At 40.1% G+C, this 12,633-nt stretch overlaps 1 protein-coding gene across 2 annotated transcripts in view; it reads right to left on the reverse strand.

Moving 5' to 3' along the window:
* The window catches only part of LOC126212808 (uncharacterized), an 88,967-nt gene that overhangs the window by 16,676 nt on the left and 59,658 nt on the right, over nt 1-12,633 (reverse strand). For both annotated transcript variants that reach the window (XM_049940215.1, XM_049940216.1), the window contains exon 2: nt 9,378-9,948. In XM_049940215.1, the coding sequence (XP_049796172.1) occupies nt 9,378-9,472 (95 nt within the window). In that variant the 5' untranslated portion in view covers nt 9,473-9,948. The remainder of the gene's footprint in view (nt 1-9,377; nt 9,949-12,633) is intronic.

A 12,633-nucleotide genomic window follows, 5' to 3' on the forward strand; every position in this document is an offset into this window, starting at 1 on the left:
GAACAGAAAGGTATGACAGAGAGCGAGTTACTGTGAACAGTTCAGTGATAGGGTTATTTTCTTGTGGACCAACTTGCAAACTAACATCAACAATGATAGTTCAGGTATACATGCTGATGTCACAAATTGCAGACGAAGAGACAGAAAAAGTGTGAGGTTATTGATCAGGTAATTCAGAATCTAAAGGGAGATAAAAATCTAATAGTCACAGGGAGACAGAAATTGAGTAGGGAAGGAGTAGAAGAAAGGATTACACAAGAATACCGACTTGAGACACGGAATGAGAGAAAGATTAGTTGTGTTCTACAACAAATTTCAGCTAGTAATAGTGAATACTCTGTTCAAAACTCACTAAAGATGGAGGTATAAAAGGACCAAAATATGGGATGATTGAGTTATATTACATCATCATCAGGCAGATATTCCGAAATCAGATAATGGACTGTAAGGCACACCCAGGAGCAGATATAGACCCAGATCACAATTTAGTAGTGATAAAGAGTAGGCTGAAGTTTCGAGGTGAGTTACGAACAATAAATGCACAAAGAAGTGAAATATGGTTGTACAAAGGAATGAAGGGCTAAGCTTGAAGTTCTCTGAGGCTATAGATATTTCTATAACGAACAGCTCAATAGATAGTTCAGTTGAAGAGGAATGGTCATCTCTAAAAACGACAATAATAGAAGTTGGAAAGAAAAAGATAGGGACAGAGAGCTAACTGTGAAGAAAGAATGGATAACAGAAGAAATACTTCAGTTGATCAAATGGAAGAAGGAAGTACAAAAAGGTTCAGGGAAATTCTGGAATAGAGAAACATAAGTCACTTAGGAATGAAATAAATAGGAAGGGCGGGGAAGCTGAAGCAACATGGCAACATGAAAAATGTCAAGAAATCGTAAAAGAAATGATTGTCAGAAGCACTAACACCACATGTAGAAAAGTCAAAGCAACCTTCAGTGAAATTAAAAGCAAGGGTGGTAACATTACGAATGCAATGGTAATTCCACTGTTAAACACAGAGGAGTGAGAGGGCAGGTGGAAAGAGTACACTGGGAACCTCTCTGATGGAGAAGACTTGTCCAACCACACGATACAGGAAGGAACAGTAGTCGATATGGAAGAGATAGTTGATGCAGTATTGGAATCAGAATTTAGAAGAGCTTTGGAAAATTTACGATCAAATAAGGTAGAATAGATAGATAACATTCCATCAGAATTTCTAAAATCACTGGGGGACATGGAAACAAAAAGATCTATTCGCTTTGGTGCGCACAATGCTTGAGTTTGATGATATACCATCTGACTTTCAGAAAAATATCAACATAGTTCCGAAGGTTGCAAGAGCTAAAAAGTGTGAGAATTATTACAAAATCAACTTAACAGCTCATGAATCCGAGCTGCTGACAAGAATAATATACAGAAGAACGGAAATAAAAACAGAAGTTCCATTAGGTGACGATCAGTTTGGCTCTAGGGAAAGTAGGGGCACAAGAAAGGCAGTTCTGACATTGTAGTTGATAATGAAAGCAAGAATGAAGAAAAATCAACGCACATTTGTAGGATTTGTGGACCTGGAGAAAGCGTTCAACAGTGTAAAATGGTGCAATATGTTCGAAATTCTGAGAAAAGTAGGAATAAATTATAGAGAAACACAGGTACTATACAACAGGCACTCAGCCAAGAGCATACAAGAGGAATAGAAGAACAAAGTGCTCAGACCCTTCTGTTCAATCTATACATCGAAGAAGTGATGACGGAAATGAAGGAAAATTTCAAGAGTGGAATTAAAATTCAAGGTGAAATAATGTCAATGATAAGACCCACTCATGACATTGCTATTGTCAGTGAAAGTGAAGAATTACAGGGTTTGTTGAATGGAATTAAGTCTAATGAGTAAAGAATATAGACAGAGCAAATCAAAGAAAAGCAAAAGCAATGAGAAGGAGCAGAAATGAGAACAGTGAGAAAGTTAACATCAGGATTTATGATCAGAAAGCAGATGAAGGCATTATGCTACCTAGGCAGCGAAGTAACCCATGACGAACCGAGCAAGAAGGACCTCAAACGCAGATTAGTGCTGGCAAAAAAGATATTCCTGGTCACTAGAAGTCTACTAGTATCAAACATAGGCCTTAATTTGAGGAACAAATTCCTGAGAATGTACATTTGGAGCACAGCGTTGTATGGTAGTGAAACAATGATTGTGGGGAAACTGGAACAGAAGGGAATCAAAGAATTTGAGATGATGTGCTACAGAAGAATGTTGAAAATTAGGTGGACTGATAAGGTAATCAAAGAGGATGTTCTCCACAGAATCAGCAAACAAGGAATCTCTGGAAAACACTGACAAAAAGAAGGAACAGGACATCTGTTAAGACAACAGGGTATAACTTCCATGGTGCTAGAGGGAGCTGTAGATGGTAAAAACTTTTTTGAATGTTTCCAGCAAATAATTGAGGGCATAGGTTGCAAGTGCTACTCTGAGATAATGAAGTTTGCACTGGAAAGGGATTCATGGTGGGTCACATCAAGACAACCAGAAGACTGATGACTCGAAAAAAAAAAAAAAAATATTTAATGTTTCTTATGAGTTATACTGTTTGGGGGGGGGGGGAGGTAGCAAAATAATTTTGTAATTAAGTTGCTAGCATATTGTGTAATGCATACAGCCAATTATGTGGCTCACAAGGCCACTGTGTGTCCTGTACTGTGTTTAATGCATGATCTAGTATGACAGGAATGCCAGCTCTTGATTACTCTGATTCATACATCTCACTTCTGATTAACTGCCTTATGATTATTAGACACTGATTTTTAATATCGAGTGTGGTCATCAGCACAGTCACAAGGCTCAATGAATTTCAGTAAAATGGTTACAGACACCTGCAAAATCATCAAGAACAAGGGAAACTGATACCATGTGGAGGGGGTGAAAATTCAAAAGTGAAAATTGAAAATAAAAAATATCTTCCAGGCAGAAATTCCAATATAAATATAAGTACTAAGGATAGTAAGTTTCAGAACTCGTGTTTAACTCCAAACCTGACGGTATTTCATCAAAATGTACAATCCCTATCCAACAAAGTAAACGAATTTAAAATTTTGTTGGAAAGTGACATGAAAAACACTTCTGTATTATGTTTTACTGAACATTGGCTTGACAAAGAGAAACTTCATATGCTATGCATTCCAAATTTTGTATTGGGTAGCTATTTTTGTCGTAAATTGTATAAACATGGTGGTAGTTGCATTTATGTTAAAAATAGCATAAATTTTAAATGTATGTGGTATGTAGAAAAATTATCCATAGAGAAAGATATTAAGGTAAATGGAATTGAAATCACAGACGAAAAAATTGCTATAATTTGTCTAAACTGGGTGCCTACTGGCAATATTAACATTATGTTAAAGAACCTTGAAAATATCTTACACACAAAAAAATAGAAAAGTAATTATATGTGGGGATTTCAACATTGACTTTGCAAGTGAGTCTAATCAAAAAACTGCTTTACTGAACCTCTTAGCAACTTCCAATTTAAAGGCTACTATAGAAACGCCAACACACATCACAAAAACCTCAGCCACAATCCTTGATCAAATATTTACAAATGTGCCCTTGAAACATACAACACAAACCCACAAAACAGGCTTTGGGGACCACACAGCCTAAGAAATTAGTGTAAGATTAGGAAAACCGTTTAGTTCAACTGAATGTCTAACTACTACATCTAGGAAGTATAATGACCAGAATATACAACATTTCCTTAACTATCTGTGTAAAGAAACTTGGGAAGACATCTATGAATGTGAAAGTACAAATGATAAGTTCAACAAATTCCTAAATAGTTTTACCTATTATTTAGAACTTTGCTTTCCACTCCATAAAAAGACAGTCACAAAAAAGGATCTGAAAATAAAATGGGTCACAACAGGGATACAAATATCTGTGAAGAAAAAGAGGCTACTTCACGAAATATCTAGACAGCACACCACATCCCCAGAATTTGATTCCTATTTTAAGAATTACAAAAAGATTTTAACTAAAGTCATAAAAGAAGCAAAAAAAAGGGCAAACAGTTCCTTCATAGCAAATGCACAAAATAAAATGAAAGCCATATGGGAGATTGTAAGGCATGAAACAGGAGTAAAACGGAGAGAATACCATAATATCAAACTGAATGAAAACACTTCCGTAATATCTGATCCCCAGCAGATAGCAAATAATTTTAACTCATATTTCTCTGAGGCAGCTGAGATTCTGGTGAAGCAAAACTTTCAAAATGCTGTCACTGCAAATCGGATTAAAACTATCCCTAGTAACAAGTCTCTCTTCCTACACCCAACAGATGAACAGGAAATGCTAAAAACAATAGGGGAGCTAAAATCAAAATTTTCCTCTGGTACTGACAACATACCAGACCATATCATTAAAAAATGTGCACCCTTAGTAGTTAAGCCCATGTAGACATATGCAATAGTTCACTTTCTCAGGGAATCTTCCCAGAAAGGTTAAAAATAGCTAAAGTGAAGCCATTGTTCAAAAAGAGTGAAAAAACAGATATAACAAATTATAGACCAGTCTCTCTACTATCAGTTTTTTTCCAAAATAATTGAAAAATCTTTTATAAAAGACTCGTAGATTTCATTGAAAAAAATAAACTTTTCTCAGCTACACAGCATGCTTTCCGAAAATGTAAATCCACTGAGACAGCTATTATCGATTTCTTAAATGAAGCTTTAAATGCATTAGATAAAAAAGAACACATGGCAGCAATATTCCTAGATCTTTCAAAAGCATTTGACATCATTTACCATGGTCTATTGCTTAGAAAGGTAGAAAATGGTGGTGTCAGAGGACCAGCCTATGAATGGGTAAAGTCATATCTACAAAACAGACACCAAATAGTTGAAGTCTTGTACAAAGAAGGAAAAAATTTAACTGCCTATCAATCAGAAAAAGAGTGTGTTAAATACGGTGTGCCGCAGGGTTCCGTACTGGGACCAATCCTGTTCTTACTGTTTGTAAATGACCTGGAACCATCAAGCCCTAACTATAAGTACATTAAATATGCCGATGATATAAATATACTTATCAAAGGAAAGACCCCATATGACCTCCAAAATGAAATAAAAAAGAGCACTACACATGTATCAAAATGGTTCGCAATGAACAACTTAATAATAAACACATAGTTCGCAATGAACAACTTAATAATAAACACACATAAAACAAACACTATGCATCTACACACAGTGCACAATAAACATCCTTTAACTGCAACCATAGAACTGTTAGGCAAAAGACTTGAAATTGTAAACAGCACCAAATTTTTGGGAGTTTGGATCCAAGATGACCTAAGATGGCAGAAACAAACACAACACCTATGTAGTAAATTAAATACCATTTGTTATAGCATAAAAATTCTTGCTGGATGCACATCTATGCAAGTCATAAAAAATGTGTACTATGCCCAAGCAGAATCACTACTAAGATATGGTTTAATTTGCTGGGGAAATTCACCACCCAGCAAAAGCTGTTTTATTGCACAAAAAGAATTATAAGAGCCATGGAAGGCTTAGCACCTCGATCTTCATGCAAACCCTGATTTAAAAAGCTTCATATTCTTCCATTACCATGCCTATATATCCTAGAAACTATAATGTTTATAAGGAAAATTGTAGACGTAAAAAGCAAGATTGCTCCAAAAAACCAAAATATCCATTCATACAACACAAGGAATAATCAAGATTTACATATGCAGTTTTCACATACAACACTAAAACAAAAAGGACACTTGGAAGCAGGAAAAAAACTGTACAACAAACTACCTAAATAAATTAAGGCAATAACTGGCATGCATAAATTCAAAACTGCAGTGAGTGACTACTTGCTACAGAATTGCTACTATAGTGTTGATGAATTTTTATCGACAATGTAAATATGTGAAAGATTTAAATAGTTTATACAATTAAGGTCAAAATAAGAAATGTGTGCTTGTAGATTTATCTGTGTATTATATGTGGTCTATTACATAATGTGTGGTGAAATGTTATTCCCATATGTTAGAGTTATATTGCTATATACTGAAAACCATACAACAGTTTTTCTGTTAAACTTTATTGCAAATTATATGACTTGCCCTGTATCATTATGTACCCCTGTACAGTGTACGATTTACAGGACCAATAAATATACAATACAATACAATACATCTGTGTCAACATCGCGTGAGACGCTTGTGAAAGCTGCGACACGCAGGTGCTGGGTTTTCAACCTGTGCACAGGTCTGGCTGTCAGCTCTAAAGTGCCATCATGGCTGCCAAGTGCGTACAGCAAGCCCTCAATGTGGCACCAATGATACAATGGTAATACGGTTTAGCGCACTTACAAGTTGCGACAGGCCAGAATTTACCACGTGGCTACAAGAGAAATGGACAGTTGTGAATATTTTGCTGTCCCCTTGACCCGTGGTGCTGCACACTAAAATGATTCTTGTGTTGGCTTTGGACAACATATTTAATCATCTTCAACTTGTTTTTATGCAGCATGATGCCATTTAGAGCTATAATTCTGTCAGCGGCAGCAATGGTACCAAACAACTGAAGGCTTCTTTTTGTGAAGTAGCCGTACATCGAGACACAAGCATTCACCTGGTTGGCTACAAACTGCACATGTCACTGTCTCCCTTTGGTGCCCACAGCAGTAGTCTCACTTGCTAGATACACTGTCAATGTATCCTTTGGTCAGAGGCTTCATGCCAAAATGCATTGCACGCATGTGTTATACCAAAACGAATCACTGCAAATGAGGACAGATTGCTTAAGTGTTAAAACGGGCCTCTTCATGATTTATTTAGTTAACATAACTGCTACCAAAAACAGTTCAATTTGGGGCCTGTCATGAAAAGACAATGACAGCATTGTGAGCTATCAGCAAATGGCAATAAATGAAGGAGTACTGTACAGCACAGATACATATACATCTACATTTATACTACGCAAGCCACCCACGGTGTGTGGCGGAGGGCACTTTACGAGCCACTGTCATTACCTCCCTTTTCTGTTCCACTCGGGTATGGTTCGCGGGAAGAACGACTGCTGGAAACCCTCCGTGCGCGCTCGAATCTCTCTGATTTTACATTCGTGATCTCCTCGGGAGGTATAAGTAGGGGGAAGCAATATATTCGATACCTCATCCAGAAACCCACCCCCTCCAAACCTGGACAGCAAGCTACACCGCGATGCAGAGCGCCTCTCTTGCAGAGTCTGCCACTCGAGTTTGCTAAACATCTCCATAACGCTATCACGCATATCAAATAACGCTGTGACAAAACGCGCCGCTCTTCTTTGGATCTCCTCTATCTCCGCTATCAACCCGTCCTGGTACGGAACCCACACTGATGAGCAGTACTCAAGTATAGGTCGAACAAGTGTTTTGTAAGCCACCTACTTTGGGTCAGTTTCCCGAAAAGAGTTGACCAGTGCAATTCGCCCGGAAAACATGCATTCACTTAAGAGGCGTGCACTTGTTTAGTAGCGAGAAAGTTGACTGCTCTTCTCTAGCGGTGAACTCGCCACCCCAGTGCCGGCAGAACGGCCTGATTCGTGTCTGCAGGAACGCCTGCAGTGGCTCACACTGTAAAACTACGACAGCGAGAGAGCTGTCCTTTCACTCCTGAGAGCGGCAGTTACAGCACGAGGAGGGTATTCCTACCCCAGCACTTTTTTTGCACTCAGCATCCTGCGGCCGTTTCCCCGTCCCTGCTATGCCACACGACAATTTACCGCCTGGGAAAGCGCGCTGTTTGTCGGTGGGTAAAGTGTTCGACCGTATAAGTTCCCACACCGACTATGAATGATGATAACGTTATTTGCTGTCGATGTGTGCACTTTCGGTTGTGAAACCACACAATCAGTATGTTGTGTGAAGTATGATAAGAGTGGACGATAATGTTATTTACTGTCACTGTGTGCACTTTGGGCTGTGAAACTCTATGTGGACTGTGTTTCGTGAGGCTTCCCAGGGAAAGGTGTGTTGTCAGTTTTTCTTTCCTGAGAATACTGTTACAGGAAGCACATATCTCGATATGCTTCAGAACTTTCTTTCACCATACATCTACATCTACATTTATACTCCGCAAGCCACCCAACAGTGTGTGGCGGAGGGCACTTTACGTGCCACTGTCATTACCCCCTTTTCCTGTTCCAGTCGCGTATCGTTCGCGGTTAGAACAACTGCCGGAAAGCCTCCGTGAGTGCTCGAATCTCTCTAATTTTACATTCGTGATCTCCTCGGGAGGTATAAGTAGGGGGAAGCAATATATTTGATACCTCATCCAGACACGCACCCTCTCAAAAACTGTACAGCAAGCTATACCGCGATGCAGAGCGCCTCTCTTGCAGAGTCTGCCACTCGAGTTTGCTAAACATCTCCGTAACGCTATCACGCTTACCAAATAACCCTGTGACGAAACGCGCCACTCTTCTTTCGATCTTCTCTATCTCCTCCATCAACCCGACCTGGTACGGATCCCACACTGATGAGCAATAGTCAAGTATAGGTCCTTTGTTGACGGACTATATTTTCTACGCACTCTCCCCATGAATCTCAACCTGGCACCCACCTTATCAACAATTAATTTTATATGATCATTCCACTTCAAATCGTTCTGCACGCATACTCCCAGATATTTTACAGAAGTAACTGCTACCAGTGTTTGTTCCGCTATCATATAATCGTACAATAAAGGATCCTTCTTTCTATGTATTCGCAATACATTACATTTGTCTATGTGAAGGGTCAGTTGCCACTCCCTGCACCAAGTGCCTATCCGCTGCAGATCTTCCTGCATTTCCCTGCAATCTTCTAATGCTGCAACTTCTCTGTATACTACAGCATCATCCGCGAAAAGCCGCATGGAACTTCCGACACTATCTACTAGGTCATTTATATATATTGTGAAAAGCAATGGTCCCATAACACTCCCCTGTGACACGCCAGAGGTTACGTTAATGTCTGTTGACTTCTCTCTATTGAGAACAACATGCTGTGTTCAGTTTGCTAAAAACTCTTCAATCCAGCCACATACATGCTCTGATATTCCGTAGGCTCTTGCCTTGTTTATCAGGTGACAGTGCGGAGCTGCATTTCGCTACAATTTACTAATGCTGCAACTTCTCTGTATACTACAGTATCATCGGCAAAAAGCTGCAGGGAACTTCCGACACTATCTAGGGGGGGGGGGGGGAGAGAGAGTGGGGGGGGAGCAAGTATTGTAGTGTCTGAATCTCTCTCTCTCTCTCTCTCACACACACACACACACACACACACAAAACATTATTGCTAAACTCAGAAGTCTGTCTTGTCTCATGCTTACCTGGCATCTGCTGGTGGCTCTCTGAGCAGACGACTCACTTCAGTGACATCTTTTGGGTACTTGAGCACAGAGTCTGCCCAGCTCTGCATGGCCATCACCTCAGAGTGGTCCTTTACGAAGGGGACGGCAACCGCAGCGAGGATGGGGCGAGAGCCTCAGTGCAAGTAGAGCTACATCTGACGCAGTCTCCACTGCCAGCTATGCGGCCACCTGCTGCTCACACGCAGCCTCCAGGGCGAACCAGCTGCACTTGTCAGCTGCTGCCAGCAGTTGGGGGACCACGCCAGGCAGTTGGTGGGCCTAGAGGGTGTACACGTAGCCCAGCAGCTGCCTCAGCACTGCGCCCTCCACGTCCGTGACGTCGACCTGGCCGCAGGTGGTCTCCGGAGCGTTGTGCCCGAGGATTGCTTCGAACGTGGGACTCCTGTCTGCCAAGACAGCCTTGTGTGCCACCAGCCGCACACCCCAGCCACAGACGTCACCAGGGCACTGACCCCGTCGCCTGGTAGGGCGCCCAGGTCCACGGCCGCGGTCTCTTGATCCTCAATGACTGGTGACGTGGCGGACGATTCTGAAACACAGAGTCACTGTGGCAACCTTACACAGCACTCTCAACTCTTGTACGATGCACAAGTTGACGTGTATGGAACAGCATCTCGTAAATGTTGTCCATCATAAAACTATTACAAAGTCACGATATCCAGTCTGTGTTAAGACTCGTGCCACACACGAAGAGCTGCTTATCTCCAACAACACAATTTTCAAGATTACCCATACTGTTGCAGCATCCTTGTTTTGGACAATATGTCTTTCTGTCTACAGAGTAATGTTGCTCGATAATGATGTCTTTCAAAATGGAGATAGTAACCATCCCAGCCTCTCCAGTTTTGTACAAAAACTACTATACTTGATGCCTGAAATCTGTATTACTCGCTCTTAAGGGGGGTAGGACGTCAAACGGGCCGACTTGGAGCGGGAGAGGCACCACAGGACATTTTAATTTCCACTGTCTATACTTTTACAAGTAAATTCATGAAACTTTGTCAGCATGACGAGGAAGGATTCAGGATTCACACTCGTAGCAGCGAAAGTTCAAAAACATAACAAAATAATTTTGTTTACATGTGAAATTTCATCATTTTTTCACTTACTATTGGCTGCATTTATTGCTATAGGTACACTTTTCTTCATAAGTAAGAGAGACTGTTCAATGAATTTTGCACAGCATACAAACCATACTTACAGGTGTCTGAAACTCTAGAATCTATTTAATTTATGAAAAAATGAAGGAGCTGTTACGTTTTAAACTTTATGTTTAGAAAAAAATCAAATTTTGTAGTTAATTATCTCAATTTTTACCACAGATTTTAATAGATTTGGAAGATTCTAGAGTTTCATACACCTGTAAGTATGGTTTGCATGCTGTGCAAAATTCATCAAAGAATCTCTCTTACTTGTGAAGAAAAATGTACCTATAGCAACAAATGCAGCCAACAGTAAGTGACAAAATGATGAAATTTCATATCTAATAAAAAATTTATTTTGTTATGGTTTTGCACTTCCACTGCTATGGGTGTGAATCCTGAATTCTTCCTGGTCATGCTGACAAAGTTTTATGAATTTATTAGTAAAAGTATAGACAGTAGAAAATAAAATGCCCTGTGGTGCCTCTCCTGCTCCAAGTCGGCCCGTTTGACGTCCTACCCCCCTTAACAGTATTTCTGCGTATCTTGTAGGAGCTGCTTCACACAAGGCAGTGACCATCTGCTACTAAAGTTTGGGGTGACTTAATAGCAAAAACTGCCACGGTTGTAGCTGTCACACTCAAACTACAAATCCTTCTCAACATTTCAGACAGATTCTAACAAGACAACACCAAAACACAAATTGGTGGACTGTTCAGCAACTCATAAAGAATGTGTCTTTCAATTAGCTGAGACGTGATATAATTTTGTAACTGATGTCGACACCAAAAACGTAAGAGACGACTCAAAACAGCATGGTTTTCATTTATCTTATTTCTCAGTTGCAAGTTCCGATTCCAGCGGATCAAATTGTCAATTACAGTCCACATTCAGTGTTTGTAATTTCTATATTAGGTGGTCACGGTAGTCACTGAAACCAGCAGCGCAGCCGACCGGAGTGGCCGAGCGGTTCTAGGCGCTACAGTCTGGAACCGCGCGACCGCTATGGTCGCAGGTTCGAATCCTGCCTCGGGCATGGATGTGTGTGATGTCCTTAGGTTAGTTAGGTTTAAGTAGTTCTAAGTTCTATGGGACTGATGACCATAGATGTTAAGTCCCATAGTGCTCAGAGCCATTTGAACCAGCAGCGCAAATAGCTACCCATTATTAATCCAGTTACTTTAACACCCTAAATTCGGTCGAGTCACAATATCGACATATACTCTGATATTAACTACACGCATCATGTCTCTATATTTCATACTTTCTCACTAACGTATTTAACACTGATGACCTGTGCCCAACAGCCTCACTGTCCTCTATTGCAAGACACACTTCCCTTGGTTAAATTTTCTCCCTCATACTATATGATTACAAGCGATCACAATTTCTCAACACCCTCTTCTTCTGCGAGTTAATCTCAAACAACCGTCTGTTACCCAATAGAGCAAAGACGTGTGCCTATTGTCTGTGGATCCAGCACACTTTGTTTTGTGTGTCATCGCATTTTCACTGTTGGTGTACCGTATTTTGTGGAGCGAAAATCAAGAACTAGGCCAACATTAACGTAAACGAGTGTGGGAAACCGCCTATAAACCACACTGAGCTGGTGCAGCACCAGCTATGGTCGATAATCTACCGTGCGTTATTTCGACTGCGCCTAGATTAGATTAGTACTTGTTCCATAAATCATGAATACGACACTTCGTAATGATGTGGAACGTGTCAGGTTAATAAAAGGTGTCTATACAAGATATTACATGAGACAAAATATTTTGACACTCCATAATTTTTTTTATTGAGGTTGGGAAATTACCCACTTACTATATCCAAAAATTCATCTAATGAGTAGAAGGAGTTGCCATTAAGAAATTCTTTTAATTTCCTTTTAAATGCTGTATGGCTATCTGTCAGACTTTTGATGCTGTTAGGTAAGTGACCAAAGACTTTTGTGGCAGCATAATTTAACCCTTTCTGAGCCAAAGTCAGATTTAACCTTTGGTAGTGAAGATCATCCTTTCATCTTGGATGAGCTCCAGCAATTATTCTCATTACAAGCTTTTGTGCAACGA

Source organism: Schistocerca nitens, chromosome 11, assembly GCF_023898315.1.
Source record: "Schistocerca nitens isolate TAMUIC-IGC-003100 chromosome 11, iqSchNite1.1, whole genome shotgun sequence".
NCBI classification, from domain to species: domain Eukaryota; kingdom Metazoa; phylum Arthropoda; class Insecta; order Orthoptera; family Acrididae; genus Schistocerca; species Schistocerca nitens.